This window comes from Nycticebus coucang, chromosome 1 (genome assembly GCF_027406575.1).
Source record: "Nycticebus coucang isolate mNycCou1 chromosome 1, mNycCou1.pri, whole genome shotgun sequence".
Lineage (NCBI taxonomy): Eukaryota > Metazoa > Chordata > Mammalia > Primates > Lorisidae > Nycticebus > Nycticebus coucang.
In genome coordinates, this window is record NC_069780.1 from 124564905 (window position 1) to 124586099 (window position 21195).

General features: G+C 37.9%; 1 protein-coding gene across 2 annotated transcripts in view; it reads left to right on the plus strand.

Annotated features, from left to right (window-relative positions):
- The window catches only part of EDIL3 (EGF like repeats and discoidin domains 3), a 434578-nt gene extending 425573 nt beyond the window's left edge, over positions 1–9005 (plus strand). For both annotated transcript variants that reach the window (XM_053587072.1, XM_053587080.1), the window contains one exon: positions 8028–9005. In XM_053587072.1, the coding sequence (XP_053443047.1) occupies positions 8028–8177 (150 nt within the window). In that variant the 3' untranslated portion in view covers positions 8178–9005. The remainder of the gene's footprint in view (positions 1–8027) is intronic.
- The last annotated feature ends 12190 nt before the right edge of the window (positions 9006–21195 follow it).

A 21195-nucleotide genomic window follows, 5' to 3' on the forward strand; every position in this document is an offset into this window, starting at 1 on the left:
AGCAGCGGCACCCGCGTGTGTTGCCTCTGTCTACTCTACACTGTGATCCCATTTTGTTTACCGTCTGTCACTGCAGGAAACCTTGCCTCACAAAGATAGGACATTGCAAAGGGGAGCGGTTTTTCAGTGCTTTTGTGGCAATCTCAGGATAGTCCGTCTTGACTTTAATCCAGAGGGCAAAGAGATTTGAAGTTTTCTTAACCACACCTTTAAGGCCCCCTTCATTTGCTGCCTCAAGCACATCCTCTTCCAACGTGGACAAAGTCGATTCACCTGGCTTATTCACAGGTGGAAGGGTCACAGATCCATTTCTTCCCAGTTCGGAAGTCTTTTGTGGTTGGGAAGTAAAGCTCCAACACTTCTGAAAGCTAGGGCAGGTGATCATGCTCCAGCTGGCAGAAAGGTGGTCCTGGCTCAGTCTTTTTCAAATTCTCTGCTAATGTTTAAAACACGTCAAAAATACTGATGTTCAGGCCAGGTGCAGTGGCTCACACCTGTAATCCCAGCACTCTGGGAGGCCAAGGTGGGTGGACTACTCTAGCTCAGGAGTTTGAGACCAGCCTGAGCAAGAGTGAGACCCTATCTCTAATGTTCAGAAAATTTAGCTGGGCATTGTGGCAGGTGCCTGTAGTCCCAGCTACTTGAGAGGCTGAGGCAAGAGGATCACTTGAGCCCAAGAGTTTGAGGTAGCTGCTCTGATGCCACAGCACTCTAGCCAGCGTGACGTGAGACTCTGTATAAAAAAAAAAAAAAATCCCAGTGTTCAGTTGCCCCCATAATTCCAATTTGGTTTTGAATGCAGCCACTTTATCTGCCGAGTTGAACATGGTTGTCATTCTCCCCTGAAGTAAAGCTCATTAAGCAGGGTGACTGTGTTGCACAAGTAAGTTTTGAGACACACCCTGTGTCACTGAAATGTGCTGCCAGTGGTGACTGTTTTCTAAAACAAGCCTCTAGAGCAGCTCTTATAACTCAAAAACTCTGGCCAGTGATCTGTCTTTAGCAAGCCGTCTCACTTCTGCATATCAGAGAAGACATGTGTGCTCTGGGTCCAGCTCCTCACAGAGCTACACGAACAGGTGTGAGTTAAGGGCAGGCATGGTAATCGGCTGATAATTTTAAGCACATCCACAAAACGTTGTTTAGTTCAGCTGACATTTTTCAGCTAGCCAGCATTTCTCTATGGGTGACACAGTGTGTAGACTCATATTCAGAAGTGACCTCTGTGACCCCAGTAATGAAACCAAGGAGTGATTCAATCACGGAGGCTGCTTCGTCCAGACATGTCCAGGCACAAAATGACCAACTTAGTTTTCCTCATAGATAATCATTCAAAGAGTGAATAATTCTGTGACTGTGCTGTTCATTTAGACAAAAGTGCACACAGCTTATCCCCAGGCACATCCTCCTGAAAAGACGTCACCTAAACAAGCATTGCCTTGTCAACATCAGTAGACATCTCGGTGACTCACTCACCCTCTCTAAAAGTTGTGCCTCAGTCTCTCCTGCTGTTTCACCTGTTCATCTCATTATGGTACTAGACGAAAGAGAAACACATGCTACCTCTGACCTGCAGCCTATCCTGGAAGTTCACGCCAAAGGTTCCTAGGAGAGGCAGCATCAACTCTTCACCAGGAGCAAAGGGCTTCTCAGCTTTAGCAGTTGGCCACTAAGACACTCAGCGCAGACGCATTGGAGAAAGTGGGAGCCTTTAATAATTGTTTCTGTTCTTCATGTTCTTGTTTCTTCTGAAAAACCCCAAGATTTGTCTTTTAATGCAGGGTGCTTGGTCTCCATGTGGCAAGGCAGTTTTGAAGGTTTCATTGCTTCATTGGATAGCTAGTCACTGGAACTCATTCTAGAAAAAATGCTGAATTTGGTCACCATCAAAGTACTCCCCGCCCCCCAGGAAGCGATGCACCACCACCACCACCTAGTTCACTCTTCAAAGCAATTTTTACAATTCTTGTGTTCTGAAATGGACATCAGAGCTGTCATCATATAAGGTCCAACAATTAGATTCACGAACTCTTCCTAGAAAAAGTTCTTTGACGGGTGGGCCAGGTGCTGGCATCAGCACCAGGGCGTAGCTTCCCAAGAAGAAGTCACTTCAGAGTGACCATGGTGACATTCAATAATGAGGCGAGGCCGTGGTTCTCAACCTTCCTAACGGCACTGTCCTTTTATACAGTTCCTGTGGGTCGTGGGTCGCGACCCACAGGTTGAGAACCGCTGAGGTGAGGGATGCAGCACATTTTTTAGGGTGAGTACTAAACCTAATTGTCTGACCTTGTTACCAATGGGGCTTTGATAAATGTCAATCACATGTTACAATGAACCTGTAATTTAAGGAGAAAGCTTGGTGCTTTCTTTTAAATGAAGCTTTCATTTTGTTGGCACTCTTGGAGCCTTCTGCTATCTCATCATTGGGACTTTCCCTCTTTTCAAAGAAACTCCTCAGCAACATTTATTTTTTACTTATTTTTGGTAAGGTTAGCTTGTGGGCTTCGCAAAGCTGTGACTGAGACAAGTGCACAGTGCAGAAGAGATGAATAAAATAGTACGCAGCTGTGCACGGGGAAAATAAGCATTGGATTCTGACTTAAAGCCTGCCCCAGGTGCAGTTTCATTGTCACTTGCTACTCATGGCAGGGTTTTGATCTATGACCATTTGCAGCTGTTCCCCAGCAAAGCATCACCACTGCAGCTCCTCCTCGGATCATCAGGCATCACATTCTCATGAGGAATGTGCAACCTGGATGCCTCCCAGGTGCACTTCACAGTAGGGTTTCCTCCCCTGAGTCAAATGCTGCTGATCTCACTGGAGGTGGAGCTCAGGCAGTGATGCCCATGATGGGGAGCGGCTGTAAATACAGATGAGCCCTGCAGTCACCTCCTGCCGTGCGGCCACAGACCAAACCACGCTGGTCCACAGCCCAGGGTTTAGGGAACATAGACTTAAAGCATGGATTCAAGTTGTGTCTTAAAATCTGTGACAGTCTAAAAAATGTAAGTAATATTGATATTAAGTATAAAAATGAGTTTATGACACTGAACTATAATCTGATATTAGATTCACATGATGTATAAATGGATTCTTTATAAATAAGATTCAAGTAAAAAAAATGAAAAAATTCTGGCTTCAGAGCAACACTGTTAAAAAAATGGAGTTTACTTGACCATCAATCAATCAGCCATAGCCCCACATGTAATACAATAGTTTTAAATATTACACTGCATGAATAGAAGGTTGCATTCACAGTAAAGGTACACTGTGTCTCTTGAACTGCTCATCATATGGACTACATTCTAACTCCAAATAAGTTACATTTTCACTGATTCATAATTAAACTGGAGAGTAATACAGTCAAGCTGACGATAAGTCTAAAAATCATGAGCATAAGAGATTTTTAAGGAACCGTAGATGTTTTTCCTGGAGCATGGAGATTTCGTTTTCGAAAGGTTTCTTGTTAGTTACTTTAAGTATGTCAAAAGATTCTTTCAATGGTTGTATTTGTCCTATGCTCATTGCAAATAATGCACAAGGATTAATACAGTGAGGTTAGAGAGATATTTGAGCCTACTATAAAGATATCCAACTGTGCAAATGCCTACCTGCTCTATTGTGTTGAAGCTTGCCACGGATAAGCTGAAAGTTTCATGTCGTAAATACTATTATTACAGAGGGAAGCCGATGCCAGCAGATCTCTGAATTAGCTTCTTAGTCTCAGGTTCTTTCTTTATATGGGTAAAAAATTAACTAAAAACAGGGTTTCACAAGGATCAGAGCTAGAAAAGACTATTCTTACATACCTTTTTCTGTAGGCACTCTGTATGTATAAAAGGAGGAATAATTGAAATTATGTATACTGAAGAAAGAATTAGCTTCCACCCCTTGAGCCCCACACACAAACCCACACACACGTGAGACCCTTGGGAAATGGGTCTATGACTTTGTCCTCTGCCCGTAAGACCATCAGGTCAGTATAGAGGTGTAGTCAGGAACATCAGTGGGACGCTGGGCACTGTTAACAAGGCAAATGCAAACATTAGACAAGACTTGAGCATGTTCCGTTCACTTTTGTATTTCCACAATGTCTGGAATCCCAGACGTGACCATAGTCTCCACATATCAGAGGAGAGATGATGGAATCTGTAAGGGCGTGATCAAAAGGCCGGAGGGATGAAGTGGGAGTCACTTGAGATCTCACTAAACTATAACACTTCAGGTTTGAAGGGCTAAGGGAAGCTGGGTAGAAATATTGAGAACCACTAGCTTTCTGGATGATGTGAACTTAAATTCCAAAAGGTTGAAACAATGGGAATCTCTTTGAGCTCACTTTTAAGGAGCTCAATTTAGGACAATTTTAAAAGAGTGCATCTTCCTGAACCGGATAATTCTCTAAGAAATAGTATGTGCAAGAAATTCCCAAAGGGTTCTTTAATATTAGGGCCCTATTTCATGACTGCTGAAAGAAGCTGAGAGGGTCCCCGCCTCATCATAGAGGATAACCATGCCATCCTCCGTGGTTCTTGGCAGCCTCCTGTTAGGACAGCTGCACCGGCCTGAAAAGATGCTGGTCCCCAACATAGAATGACAAGTCCTATCTTACAAACAATGTAAAAAATGTTTCTGGAAGAAACATTTAGTGTTTTACTTTACCTGATATTCTCTCTGTGTTGATTCAGTATTTTAATCCTCACCAGACTCTGATTTGAATTTTACCTAGCAGCACGGGAGAGTTAACATGTGGAAACAAAAATCCAAGATCTCAGCTTCAATGAGAGAGCGGTATTTTTCTCCCTTATCTTCTCTTTGGTCGTAATTATGGAAGCTTTGCAAAGTACCTTGAGTGCCTTTTATGTTAGGAACAGCCTGAGAGACCCGTAAGCATTATCATGTTTGAATATATCAGCCAACTTGTCATGGGCTAATTAGCCTCCTCCCAAAATGGAAACTCATGCATTCTTTTTTCTAAAAATTTCTAAATCAAACCATGTCTCTCTCATATAAAAGTTTCGCCTTTTAGAGGGAGATTTCATCTTCCCCATTAGCATTTTTAGACTTGCGTTTAAGTGGAGGTGCTTCTATCTCTACCCTGTGCGAGTGAAAGCACCTCCCTAGAATCTCACAAACTTTATAACGTTGGCCAAAATACGGTGTGGCATTCCTTTGCCAGGTAAAATAATAAAACAGCATTCTTAAGCAGAGTCTTCCCAATGCTGGAGACAAGAAATATGACAGGGGCCATATGTTTACATTCTTAAGCAGGGGCTTAGTAATGCTGGAGACTGGGAGCAACACAAGCCACATGTTATCACGGCAAGCACAAATTGCCATCCTGGAGGTAGCAGGTGTGCACTTGGTTCTGTGCCATGTCATCACCATGTCATCACCAGGAGACCTCCAAAAATAAAAGTATATTTTCAACCCTTTTAGACATAGATTGTGCTTTTTTTTTTTCTAGGAGTACTTTTGTTTTATAAATTGGCCTGTTTTATGAAACTTCACTTATTTTCTTAAAATGAGCATCCCCATATCTAATTTTCAGACATTAATTCAGAAAGTTCAGGGTTACATGCAATTTCAGAGCTGATGTAGTTTCCATGTACATATTCTACATTATAAATATAAATATAACCCATGATTCAACTAATGCCTTCTGGGTTGATAGTTCTTTATTGCAACATGTTCTAAAGAACAGACACTTATGAGAAAACTGTTTGTTTCTATATTTTTCCCCAGGAAGGATATTAAACTGTATTTTGGGTTGTTATAGATCTTGCAGTGAAAGTTAATGAATTTAAACTCTATTATCCCAGGGATGTACATTAAATTCACTAGCAGGGCTACAAAATTGGACTTTAGATCCTGTTTTAATGTAACACCACAATCTCAGTGAAGCATTTGAATCTAGCATCATATGTCAGAGAGAATGTCAGCAAACCAGAGCTTATTTTCTGCTGTTGCAATGACAACCTCTGTAAAGACTTTTGGTGAGTGTCTGCATAGTATGTCCTGTACACATGAGCTTTTGTTAACAGATACACAGTTGCATAGTAACACATTTCAATCCAGAATGATTAAACATGATTGGTCAAACCAGGACAGAGCTCTTGCTGGGGGAAAAATTGTCTGGGAAATGAACATGCATTTAGACAGGCCAGCGGCACCTGCAGAGAGACTAGCCGGCCCTGTCCACTGCTTCTGTACCGTCTAACTGCTCAGAGGAGACTATCTTTATTTTTCTATTTAGAGGGAGGGAAACTTGTAACCTCACAAGACTGAACCAATTTATTGTAGAAGGCCATTTTTAAGGCATCATCTTTAATTACAAAATGTTCAAAGATATGGGTTAAGTATTCAGTTGTGTAATTATGGCGTTTGTTTTTTTTAATTGGGGGAATTTTATTTTCCTTTCGGCCACATAGTTATATTTTTACCTCAAACAGGAAGATAAATCATCTTCCAATTATAAGACACCTCACAAAGTTAATAGAGAAAACTTTGACGAGATTTCACCATCCTAGTTAAGCTAATGCAAAAAGATACATTATAAAATAGTCAGAAATTAATGAGAAATGTTCAGAATCCATACAGGAGAAAAATGGTGAAGTCTTCGAATAAAGACTAAATAGTATAGATACCTCAGTATCTCCCCCAATTTTTTATTTATTTATTTTTTTTGAGACAGACTCTCACTATGTTGCCCTGGGTAGAGTGCCAGGTGTCACAGCTCACAGCAACCTCAAACTCTTGGGCTTAAGCCATTCTCTAGCCTCAGCCTCTCAAGTAGATGGAACTACAGGCACCTGCCACAACTCCTGGCCACTTTTTGGTTGTAGTTGTCATTGTTTGGCAGGCCTGGGCTGGGTTCGAACCCGCCAGCTCTGGTGCATGTGACTGGCACCCTAGATGCTGAGCTACAGGTGCCAAGCCTCTCCCCAAAGTTTAAATTCAGCTGAATTTCTAATGTGATACCAATGTTTTAATTTTATTGTTCTGAAGTAGGCATTTGTCAAAGTTATTATAAAAGTTTTTTAAGGGGAAAGAATAACCATTCAAGGCTCCCCAAAATGCTCTTCACAAATACAGAAACACAGTCATAGTGCGAAGCATCTGGTGTGATAGATCAGGATGATTACAACAGAAGTGTATGGATCTAGGAATTAATGGATGAACCCAATTAAAAAAAACTAGTTAAAAAGTAGCATTGATTTGGTTGCCTCCTTTGGGGATGGGCTAATTTTTTTTCTTTATGTGAAGATAATTAAGCAAAAGCCACTGAGAAATGGTGTACAGAAATGACATGAGCTCAAACATCCTGCACAAGCTGCCTGCTCTCCCCTCCTCCCCCCACCCCCCGGGCATTCTGATATAGAAGCTGTATGCTTCAGATGAAGAGAGTTCTTGCAAGCCTCTGAGCCACTCTTTGGGAGAAAACACCTTCAGCAAGCTGCCTAACCAATGTCAGCCTGTGGTATAATCAAAACAATAAATATCTGTTACATTTTTAAAAAATATGTATATGGAGACAAGCAGACAAAAATGGTAGACTTGGGTATTCTTGCATTAGACAATTTTGCCTGATTTAACCTTTTAAATTAACCTTCAATTTATATTTTAATTTAAAATAATAATTCAGAAGAAGCTTTAATGTATTTTAAAAAATGAAAATCAATTTAAAGGAGTTAGACAGAAAAATAAATAAATAAAAATAAAATAAGCTAGAAAAAAACATAAATTGAAAAAAATATATATAAAGAAATTATAGGGCGGCACCTGTGGCTCAAGGAGTAGGGTGCCGGTCCCATATGCTGGAGGTGGCGGGTTTAAACCCAGCCCTGGCCAAAAATCACAAAAAAAAAAAAAAAAAAGAAAGAAAGAAATTGTATGACCTATTTTAAAAAAAAGTAGTTAGAAATTAACACGCACATCATGTTTGGGAAAAATACTTCAAACAAGAAAATGATAATTCCAAAGGAAAAAGGCCTATTCGATTGACATTTTTTGCTCTTCTTTATAGGTTTTCCAGGGCAATTTTGACAATGACACCCACAGGAAAAACGTCATTGACCCTCCCATCTATGCACGGCACATAAGAATCCTTCCTTGGTCCTGGTACGGGAGAATCACGTTGCGGTCGGAGCTGCTGGGCTGCACGGAGGAGGAATGAGAAACCCCACATGCCACGGCCCTCTTCTCTGTTTCCCTGAAAGTATTTCCATGGAATGAACTGTGCAAAAGCTGTAGGAAACCGAATGAGGTTTTTTCATGAAAAAGTGCTTAAATTATGGTAGGCCACTGTCTTTTTAAGGAGGTCTAAGCCTGCCTTTTCAATGATTTAATTTGATTTTTATTGCTCCAATCTCTTAAGTACCACATTAACTGTGAGTTACTTTTCTTATTGTTTTCTGAATTATTCATATTAGTTGCAATATAATGGGGAAAGAAAGTAGCCTTCTTTATATAGCAAGGGTAAAAAAAAAGTCTCAACGTCATCAAATACTTGCAAGAGTTGGTAGAGCTTTTACAATCAATACTCAACTGATTCTTATAAAAGGAACACTGCAACGTTAGCAATAAGGGTTTTTTCTTCTGTAATAACTCTCCATTATCCTAATGGTTTTTCTGTGCCTATACAACACTGTCAGTGTTTATAACAAAAATTTGAAGAAGAATCTGTAACATGCAGTACTAATTGCTATAATTCTCATTTTACTTTCATTATTTTTAATCAGAGATTATATGACCTTTTATCTTTTGCTCTATTCTGTATTCTTTATCTTGCACATTGCCTGAATAAGTCAGTATTTTTCTTAATTGATTTCCTCTACTACTTGCCTAAACATTATGTTTATTTATATACATGGAACGTGATTATCAGTAGATGATCTGCATTTTATATCAGTAGATTAAATATGCAGTTTCATTTCTGAAGGAAGTTTTCACTACAGAATTTCCAAATACTTTATTTATAAAGAATCCCATATACCAGTTTGCAAAAAGGAAGAACAAAAAGAAATTATGTCCCTTCCCATTTAAATCTTCGTTTACATAGCCTTATATTTACCTTAAAATAATAGAATCACGAATTCTTTGTCTATTTTTAAAAAGATTTTAGCAAACAAATATTGACAAACTTCTCATAACTTGGTCAGACATCTCATCATTTCTTTTTTCATCTCCACATTTCCTATGAAACTAAAATTTCATTGAGATATGAAATTGGTGGTGGTTTCCCAGGAAAGCAGGTTGTGTAGTTATTTGTGAAAAGCAAAAGTATTTACTAATGACAAAGTAGTAAACCATTTTCAAGATGAAAATTGATTTCTATTCATTTTGCTTCAAGGGTCCTGAGAAAATAAGCAATTATCATAACCATTTGTTATTGATAACGGAGGTTTCATTGACATGTCTCTCAAATGAAAGCTCACATTGCCTCCGTCAATTTCTTCATCATCTAATTTACAAGCTTTACAAGTATTTGTTTTATAAGGCTTAGACAGCATTATTGGAGTTTTAAATCAAGGGTCTTGGAAAAGAAAGGATGGTATGTGTACGAAATGTTAAAGTCCCACACGACACTGCTGAGTTGTTTCTTTCCTTTACTATTTGTGCTGCATAAAAAAAAGAAGCCACTAGACTGTTACTGTTACTGTCTTGTCTGTCCACATGTTAACAGCAGTTCTCAGTGATGTACATATGGAGTGTTCCTCAATCCCTGTGAAGAATTTAAAGAGAAAGTCAATCATATCGGCATTTTTAATAAGAGCAAAATTAGTTGGTCTAATAAGGAGACTAGTTGGCCCCGTGTGGGTTCCATGACCACGTGAATTTTATATCAGGTTCTCATTATGAAATTAGCGAGTTGGAGCCCCTGAAAGGATCAGTTTTCAATGTCTTTCACAAACAAAATTTCTATAGCCTCAGTATCGCCATTTTTAGATCAATGTGAAACAAGGAATTTAAAATACTTTGCTCGGTTCAATTTTAAAGACATATGATAAATAATTGCTTAGGTTCAAAAATATACACACTTATCACCCAGCCAATTGTCCTCGTTTCTTCCAAGGTTTACTGTCCCACCAGATTCCTTGCTGTTTTGCTTTGCAGATTAGGCAGGATTCTTTATTCTTAAGAGTATACTTCTTAAATTATGAGGACGGCTTTGTAGTGTTTTAGTTTTTAAAAATTATTCCTGACTTTATAGGATGTATTGAATTTTTTTCTACTGACAGCTGTTTAAAAAGTATTTTCCAAAGGATTTGGTTAATAATATATTTATTACCTTTTAAAACAATGCTGAAATGGCTTTCTCTTGCTTTTGCGTTTTTTCTCTGCTTTCCATGCTCTTCACAAGACAGCATGTCCAAAGGGATATCATTTGTCCCATGATACCCAAAACTGATAACAGCAAGATTCCCGCAAGTGTAAATGTTGATGATCATTGTTGAGCAGTAAAGTAGCTCTGTTGTCACTTGTATCAATGACATCCAAGAGAAGCAAATGTAGTCTATATAAATTCACACTAACAAACACAAAATACCCGAAGCAGAATGCACAAAATAACAACCTAGTCTTCAGTATATCAAGTAACTATACCATGCTTAATTCATAATTTATGAAATTAAAATTTTATACATCTCCTTTTTATCTACATCTTTTTGAAAGCATTTATTATAGTCACTAAATTCTAATTTTAGGGTTGACTTTCTCTTTCTAAATGACTTCATAAAGATTGGTGTGAATTTTGAAGATTTGGGGTACTAATGATTATATCTTTGCTAGTCAACAAATTATGAAATATAATACTCAATTCTGGCATCTGATGTGTCAGTAAATACAGACATAACTTAAGACACAATAACTTTTGCAAACTTTCAAGCTGTGTAATGTCCCAATGTTGTTTTTTCTTTGTATATATACTTATATCATGTAGGATGTTGTAAAACAAGTATGACCTTGTCGAGTCTTCAAACTTAAAATAAACTTTTGAAAATCTAGGATAATTTGAAGCAGTTGTAATTAAACACATTTGTAAGGATACACAAATCGTCGGAATGTAAATGCCCACTACTCTCAACCCCATGCTTGGTTTATTTTCTCTTTGCACAGGGCTATTAAATAGATACAAGAAAAATCAAAAGTGCAGTAGCCTCCAAATATTTATTGACATTGGCTAAGTTGGTCTTTCCAAAATTATTAAAATGTGTGCATTCTTCCTGTTCTTTCTAGTTATGGAGATTTTGTTAGAATATTGATAATCCAAAGACCTTTTTTTGCCTCATGTATCAAGTGTTGTGTTGGAGGACTGGCCTGCTCATTGTTAAGCAGACAATACTGCTATTGTTTCTATTGTTTATCTCAGTTCATGGTGCTCAGGAGCGTAACAAAGAGTTACGGGCTGAGTAAGAAATAGCACATTAGTAATGCAACTATCCATTTAACTCAGCTATTCATGGAAGTCATAGCACTTGAGTTCTTCATGAATCTTATTTCTGGCTCTCTGGAAGTCACTGTGAAATAGTAAATCCCACCTTTTTGGCATTTTCATAGTCTTCAAAAAAATTAGGGAAAAATTAAGATAGTGGAGGTTTACTTCTACACTTGATCTTGGCCAAGAGGCTGAGACTTGACGTGAAAGTTCCGTAGAACTCTGATAGCTCTCAGGACTCACTTATATCCGTTTGCATAGTCACACATGTTCCTACTTAACTGCATTTTGGTATGAGTGGTTCAGTGGAGTTCTATTATTTGCCAAAGTTTTGCACACACACAAACATACAAAAATGTGCATTTAAGTAAAAGCAATTATCCATATGTATTTTTAACGCAACTAAAAAGGAATCATGACGACATGTACAGGGCAAAATTTATCATGACAGCAGAATAACTGTTCAACAGAAAAATTTCAACTGCGAGGCTTTTAAAGCTGCTGGTTTAAAATGCAAAAATAATAGATGCATTTGAAATTCCAAGAAGAAAAGCCCAACCAGGTTCAAGTGGTTAAAATTTGTTTTTTTAAAAATATTAATAATAAATGCATGGATGGAAAATGTTCTTTCTATGTGAGGTACAATTCAAAAATACTTACCAATTCAGCTTTAAACGCATGCCTTTAAGTTATTTATACACATTATGTTTTACTGTCAGAAATCAGTGCAGTCCATCTCTGTTCTCAATTTAGTATATTGTTATTTGGAAAAATACTGATCTAGATAAAAAAGAACTCTTCTGAGCAGGTAAAATAGAGAAGTAAACTACTCTGCTGGTTGAGAAACGTCTCAGCCACCCTGATACAGAATGCATTGTCCTTTGTCTTTGCACAGACAAAGAACACCTAGCTAGTGTAAGTAGCAATTTTTCTAACGATTTTGAAGAAGGAATAGAATTTCTTGATTGCAGTAAATGTTTATAACTCATATCGGATGTTTCAACATTGCACCAAATAAAGTGTCTTCCATAGTAGGCCTGTAGCACTTACTCACAGAGTTATTTCTGTTACATAAGTAATATTAATGGGTACCAGAAATGGGAAAAACATTTTTGGAAAAGGCTCCTCATTTAGTTGGTTTTCTGGTTTGTCTTTTTTTTTTTTGCATAACTTGACAGGAGTTGATTGAGTCATTTGAAAACACTAATGCTTTGGAAATATGGGGTAGTATCATCAGCAAGTGGCCACAACAATCTATGACTAAGCGTTGCATATGGTGACTGCCTCTGATTGAATTTCATTTTAACATCCTCAAAGGCACGAACCACACTCTTCCGTATGTCTCTAAAACCCCCATAGTGGCCTTCATATGCCCACACACCAGATGTTTATAATGATGATAAACTGCAAGGTAAGCTCAGCCTGCTGCCACCTGTAAGGGAGTGTTGGCAGTGACACTGACCAAGCATTGAAACAATGCACCTCCCAGGGCCGATAGGGAAACGGCTTTGTGATAACTTGTATGGGAATCAGGCTAAAGCGCTGCTGAGAGTTAACAGGAGAGCCCTGCGTGCATATGACAGAGATGAGGAATGTTTTCCATACTCAATGCCTTACGTGCATGGATGTACCCATGTTTATAATTTTTCTGCTTTTTAGTGATTATATAGCAAAGGTTTGAAGAAGATAATAGTGAAAAAGGCTATTTCTCTTCCTTTCAAGAAGAGAAACTTAGCAAGCAGGTGACTCTGACGGAATGAATAGCACACTGCTCCCCCGGGCAAGTGGCTTGTTGTGCCTGGCTCCAAAGAGGAATTGAGCAAAAAGTTAAAAATGGGAAAAAATGCAGTGGCGCCTATAGCTCCAGGATTAGGGTGCTGGCCCCATATGCTGGAGGTGGCAGGTTCAAACCCAGCCCCAGCCAAAAACTACCAAAAGAAAAAGTTTAAAAATGGCAAATCATAAAGGAAGCATTAAATAATCGACCTGAAGCAGCTTTACATCCTTGGTTCTCACATTTCTTGGGTAATAATATGGAAAAATACTTTTTAAAAGCAGGAGTATCTCTTAAAAAAAAAAACCCTTAGTGGTGTAAGTACCTTGATAAAATGCTTGCTATGTAGACTGAGATTCCAGGATCTGAGTTTAAGCAACAATAAAATTGTGCTTCAAACTGCTAGTGGAGAAAAATTGGTGAGTCAAAACTATTATCCTTTTTTTATTATTAAATACATTAAAGCAAGAGATGAGAGGATAAGGGAGGGAAGGGAGAGAAAGAAGAGCCTATTGTAAAAATTATTTTAAAAAATGTTTTATTTCAGTTATATTCCTGAGTATATATGTGTTTTTGATCAGGGTGTAAATTATGTTTCTCACTCTGAGGTTTGAATCATACATAACATGATCACTGAACTGCTCTCTAAGTGAGTGGTGTCTTGGTGGCTACTGGGAGGCCTATTCAAGTTTAGAGCCAGAATTAGATGGATCTCATCCATACAAGGCTGTCAGAGGCTTGGTAGTAAGAGAGAAGTGTGTCTGAATGGCTTTTTAAGAGAAAAAAAAATATATATATATATATAATATAGATAAAAATTTAAATTAAAAAGATATTAAAAGCAGAATTTCATGATTTTTTTCCTACGTAGTGGGTAAAAACCATTTGCTTTTCTCCCCATAAAATATTCTAACAAAATACCAGTTTCTCCCCGTTACTTTCATTGTTGACTCTGCTAGGGAAGACATGCTAAGTATTCCCTATGACCTGTAAGTGGGCTCGCATCGGAGTGCAGGCAGTCTGTGCAGGACCTGTCACTTTGGTTAATCATAACACAGATCTATGAGTTTGTTTATCTATCTATTTGTTTCAGTAACATAGGGTGCATTTTCAGTGGATTTTTTTGTAATCTGTTGCCCTCCACCTTCATTGTGACCTTCTAATGTTATAGTTCGGAAACTCACATTATTAATTCCTCACTTGAGTATTTTCCTACCCAAGCCTCATATCACAGACACTTAGATGCCTCCAAATGGTAGCACTAGTCTGCAATACTACTACATAGGTCCTTTAACATACGAAAATGTTTTCACTGGAGAGATGAAGAAACATTATTTTCTTTCATAAACAATAAATACACTGGAGAAACTATTGAGAAATACTTAAGAGAGTATTGAGATTATCTAACATTTTTGCTATTTTTTTTTCAGCAAAATATAAATATCTATTTGTGCCAGCTACTATGTTCCAGAGATAAAGAGATGAAATGACTCTGGTTTTCAGCAACTCTTGGTATAAAGTGTGGGGCTAGGAGTAGACAAGAAACCGAGCAGTTACAATGGATGTAATGACAAAAACAAGTTCCATGTGCAAAGGGAAGACAGAGCAAAGGCACTTACACCAACCAGGGAGGTGGATCAGGAAGGTATCTTGGAGAGGCGACATCTTCTATGTCATGAAAGTTGTCCAGTTTAATACTTGTGGCACCTGAAACATCAAGTTCATTATTCATGATAACTCTAAGAAGAATGAATGAATATGTCCAAAGAGGACAAAGAGAAGCTATAAATGAAGTGAGGAGATTTGTCCATGTTGCAGGGCTCTGTGCGTCTAAGGGCATCTCTTACCCTAGTTCAATACTCTCTCTTAAGTCCAAGTCTCCTGAAAATGTGTTTTGTTCCATATTGGTCCAGGCACAGCAAGAAAGACCTGTCTCCAGCCCCGCTATCACTGATTGTTTATTCTACAGTTTCTCATATTGTCCTAAATAATTTAACACACTGGAATTTAATTGGTCAGTTGGGGAAAGTTGATCATCACATGAATATATAAAGAAAAAATCCACAAACTACTAAACAGTTACTGAACTACTGTGAGATTTATGATAACATGTTTATTAAAAGTAAATAGTATAAACCAAGATGTCAAATCATCTGCTATTCCAAGTCACAGTGAATGGACTATTCTCACTAGAAGAGCACTAAATCAAAAATGGCCAGGCGTGGTGGTGGCTGCCTATAGTCCCAGCTACTTGGGAAGCTGAGGCAAGAGAATCACTTAAGCCCAAGAGTTTGAGGTTGTTGTGAGCTGTGACACCACGACACTCTACCAAGGGTGACATAGACTCCATCTCAAAAAAAAAAAAAAACATTAAATCTTTAATGCAACAATCAAAGATATTCATATTTAGGAAAAATTTGAAAACAGTGCTCTATAGATAAGAGAAACCACAGTGAAATCACATAATTTCTACAGTAAAAACACATTAATTTCCATTTTAAAAACCTCCAAAGAATACAAAGAAAATTGAAAAATACAAAATGACCATGTCTTGAGCTCTTAACTCTCAATATTTGAATTAAAATACCCTCATGATCTTATGGAAGTTGAGAATAGAATAAGTTACCAGAGGTGAAAAGGATGTGAGTTGGAGGAAGGTAATAAAGAGAGGTTGGTTAATGGGATTTATATCCCATTAACTATAAAAATAAATATTTATTTATTATAAGTAATAAATTGGAGGAAGGTAATGAAGAGAGGTTATTTATAAAAATAAATAACTATTAAGATAGAAGGTACAGGATCTGATGTTTGATACCACAGTAGGATTGACTATGGTTAACAACAAAGTGTTGTATATTTCTTTTCTTTCTTTCTTTTTTTTTTTTTGAGACAGAGTCAAGCTCACAGAAACCTCAAACTCTTGGGCTCAAGTGATCCTGTAGCCTCAGCCTCCCGAGTAGCCGGGACTACAGGTGCTCACCACAATGCCCAGCTATTTTTTTAGATGGGGTCTTGCTCTTGCTCAGGCTGGTCTCAGACTCGGGTTATAGGCATGAGCCACCACACCCAGCCACTATTATATATTTCAAAACAGCTAGACAAGAGTATTTGTAATGCTTCAACACAGAAATAATAAACATTCGAGACATTGGATATGCTAAATACATTGAGTGGATAGTGACATATGCTAAGTTTGTATTAAAATATCCCTATGTATGCATCCCGTAGACATGTACAAATACATCAATAAAAATTGTTTCTAAAAAATTTTAGAGTTAATATACTCTTGGCTAAAAGAGAAGCTGAATAGTAAATAATATCATAGAAAATAAAGTACTGTAACTACACAATTTAAGAAACCAACTTCTTAACAATAAGTACATTGGGCATTGTCTTTTTCATTCCCTGGTGACTTTTCAATCAGGAGAATTAAGAGCTTAATCACTTATAGATAACCCATATAACCTCATGTAATCAGTAAATTAAATTTCCGTAACTTGTTTTAAAAGATCTATCTCTGTTAGTTATTCATCAGTGAACCAGAATAAGCTTAAAGGATCTTAGACAATTGAAATTAAGGGACCACTGATTCAGACATGCAATGTTTAAATACTTAATTCCTTAGGTTGTTATTCATGCACTAAGTATGTTCAAGAAAGGGTAGGATAACCCAAGCAGATCATCACCAATTCTAATGGCCAATGAATCTTACCTAATAATTGACTAACATACTTAGTGAAGCTAAACCCACATATTTTACTAAAAGTCAAAAAAATAATTATTATTGTCTTTTTATAACTATTTCACTCTTGTCCTTGTTCTCTTGCCTGTCTTTATGTTTTCTAAACCCACTCTATGTTAAATAATCTTCTGAAAATGGCACCAAACTGGACAAGGTGAAGAGATCATTTAATATCCTAACTGTTCATTCCTTAGTATGCTTATTTACCAGCAGTACTCATAAGAGTGATGACAGTTCAGTCTATAGTCTCCTGTGTTAACCAAGTTAACGTCCTGTGAATATTTTAGTATCTCCCAGATCTTGGTTTGGACCAATACCCATTTCTTTCTTAAGCACATTATCATACATGTATTCATATTTCTTTCTTAAAGACAATTTTGCAATAAATAGTGATTTGAAACGTGCGACGCAAGGCACTCTGTCATCTAAGATATTCACTGAGTGTTGACTAAAACAAAAGTAGGAATGAAAATATCAAGGATAAAATTTTTGCCTAGGCAGTTGTGGAAGGCTGAGCAGGCTGTGTGCTATGCACCAAGTCACCAGATCAAAGTGTGTGCAAATCCAAAGCCAGGCTCCGTTGGATTTGGCCAGCTGAAGCACTGAGGAAGGGCAGTCCACAGGTAATGCCTCTGATCACAAAAGAGGAGCCCTTTACAAGTTAATGTCCTGTATCCTGGGGACAGAGTTTTGATTGTTCCCAAGGCCTGTCTACCATTTTTATTAATATCAATCTTCCAGCATGGAGACCGTGGATATTGTACAATTGTGCGATGCATTTGACATAGTCTGCAAACGTCCCACCTTAGTAAAACCTTAAGCATAAAAGTGAAACGTCCAGCTGTTGCTCCCATCTCCTCTGCACCAATAGTACCACAGATCACACATTGCCACTAAACGGGTACGGAGAGCTTCTCTCTCTCTTGTTCCCACCTTTAAACATAGCTAGACTGAGTAAGACTGTATCAGATGAATCATCTATTATAGAAAGAGAAAACAGAAATTCTAGAATCTTATTTATTCAATAAATGTCTATTGAGTGGATACTCGTTTGCTTGGATTTGAGCATCCAGATAACCAAGTCGACATTCTGCTGAAGCTCAGAGAACTTGCTAATCACAATGTCAGAATTTCAGCCAGAGTAAGTCGCTGATACCATCTGTCCCCCCACCACATGAAAAAGATCTTTTATTACACTGATGCCGTCATGTAAGGACCTAAAACATTTGTTGTTGACCCTTCTTTAAGAAAAAGTTTTTAGGTGGTAAAACGTTGAATCTGCCAAGATTTACTTTTTCATGCTATTTGCAAAATTATTTGAATTACTCTACCTTCAAAGCATGTTAATTGGGATACTTTTAATCAAGAATTTATCAAGGCATGCAATTAAAAATAAATATTTTTGTATTTGTTTTACAAGCTATGTGATCAATACTGCATACGACCAAAAAGAAAATGTATTGAATGGAAGAATATTGTGTCTTTGAAAACTTGAATTGATACGGGATTCTACCACAAATTTCATTAGGACACTCCCATAAATTACTGGGAAATGAAGGTCACTAATTTATATTCTCAAGAGATAAAAAATCAGGACCTTCAAATATTAAAAACACATCTTTTAAGTTACCTTCTGGTTTACATTTCTTTGCTTACACAACTCCATGGAAATAAAAGCAATAGTTTCCCAATACAAGCCATATTTCTTTCTGTTGGCATATCCTTTGGTGCTTCAGAATTTATGTAACACAGTCTAAATAAAAATGTAATTGGCCTCTATCACAAACTCAAGTCCTGAAACCATAACTGTGGCTCAGCTGTAATTTACTGTCAAGAACATTTACTAGAAGAGATTCATTCCAGTGAAATGGTTGTAGTATTTTGAGTTAACTTTTAATAAATAATACTAATCCTTTGGAGAGTTACATTCTTAGCGCTACTATTTCCCTGTTTTGTTTCTTTTTTTTTTTTTTCTTTTTTTGTAGAGACAGAGTCTCACTGTACCGCCCTCGGGTAGAGTGCCGTGGTGTCACACGGCTCACAGCAACCTCTAACTCTTGGGCTTACACGATTCTCTTGCCTCAGCCTCCCGAGCAGCTAGGACTACAGGCACCCACCACAACACCCGGCTATTTTTTTATTGCAGTTTGGCCGTGGCTGGGTTTGAACCCGCCACCCTCGGCATATGGGGCTGGTGCCCTACTCACTGAGCCACAGGCGCCGCCCTCCCTGTTTTGTTTCTAAAGAAAGAGTTAGTTATTCACAGGCTCAGTCTGACATCATTCAAAGATGAGAAACAGATAAAATAAGTCTGGTGTTTCAAATTGTAAATTCTATTTGCAAACTTAATTCTCTCAGTCTGTCCCTAGGGACGTGACCAGACTCAACACACCCTACAAGATTCTGCAGCATCTGTCAACAAGAGACAGATTCTTCCATTCTGTGGATGTACCTTCTTTAAATCAACACATTTAAAGTGCCTGTATATGCGAAGATTTGGTGTCTTCACTATCAGTTAATGAAATTAGATTTCATTTTGTTTTCCCCTTTAAAAGAGAAATCTCCAGTTTAGGAATCAAAACTCTTCTGGGTTCAAATCATCGTTGCAGTTCATGGGAGTTTTTCTTCTGGAAAAATTTTTCTCTGAAAAAAATATAGACCAGAACTAAATACATACATATAGAACCAACCCTGACACTCACAATAGCTTCCCACTGAATTTCAGGGTTCTTCGATGTTATTTCAGGTTTGTTTGGCTTTTGTTGTCACTGTGGCAGGCATATTTTAGTATACAAAAACACTATAATTCTTGTTTTTGCATTTCATCGAACACACCTCAACACACAAAAAAGGTATTAAATCATTTCAAAAAAATCCACATAATTATTTTAGTCATTTCTATGTAAATTCATAAAATATCTGGATTTACTAATTCATCCTCAAATTTACTAATTTTCTGCTGCCAGCCTTTCATCTTAGGGTTGAATCTAAGCTTTACGACTCGGAGAAGATCATTTGAGCTAGTGGGTGAGAGACACCCGGTGTTCCATTTTGTTTGGCATCTGGTGAGACGCATGTGCAGAGTCATCCTGGCCTATTGGTAGCTCCTCACTGTCATCGGTGGTGGTGGCTTTTTCTCCCCCTGACCATTTGCCTCTCCATCTGGCCATCACTAGAATACAGTCCATGAGGAGGCTTTTGTGCATTGCTGAATCTTAGCCCTACTCAGGCATCTATTTATTGTCTGTAGATATGTGTTGAAAGACTGAACATTGAACAAATGAACAAATATGGCTTCTCCCGAGGTTCTGCATAGGAAGGAAGACCTGGTTCTGTTTTCAGACACTCTCTGCACTCAGCCTCAACAGCCTTCATTCCAGGGCACCCAAAACACTGTGACAGAAGCACATCTGTGAGGCTGCCAACTCCCCGTAATCCTAGATGACAGAGGGTCACAGGTCCCTTCTAGCAGGATTGCAGCCCTCTGCACCACCAAAGGGAAAACAGGGGCTAAGGCAGCCTGGCCCCAATACAGAGGAGCTGTGCTTCCTCTCTTCACGCACTTCTTCCCAAGCTCACAGGGTCTTAACTAGTAATAGTGGGGGAGATGTAATTCATTGAGCAGAGAATCTCCCCAGTGATTCTGTGTTACACCCAGCCTACAGCTTTTGTCTTAACTTGAAGTTAAAAACTTGTAAGAAAACTGCAACCAAAAGTACCAAGGTCTGTGGAGAAGAGACACGTTAGTTAATAATTTATGTACCATTAGCCACATTCATGAACAGGATTATGTGAAACTTCTCTGAGCTCGTTTCCCTATCAACAAAATGAAGAGGCTGAGTAACTTGCAAATAGATTAAAGCCCTTGCAGTCAGTCATTAAATTAAAGCACAATGAATTGTGAATAGTATATATGTTTGTTTCTATAGGTGAGGGTCTTAAATGAAATTGGCAGTAATTCCATGTTTAGTAATTATATGTAAGATTAAATAGTTCAAAACTTGTACATGGGAATCTTAGTAATTGTATTCTTTGGGGGAAAGATATGAAAAGTTATTCATAGTAACTAAAATAAATAATTGTCATTGTATAGTTACAGTATGATGTCGCAGGAGTTAATAAATAAATGAGGATAAACTAAGAAGTAAAAAGATTTTGGTCTTTGAAAGTAGTTTTATAGTCTTGCTTTGTGCTTTTCTCTTTGACTATGTTGCGCTCGCTCTCTCTCTCTCCCTCTC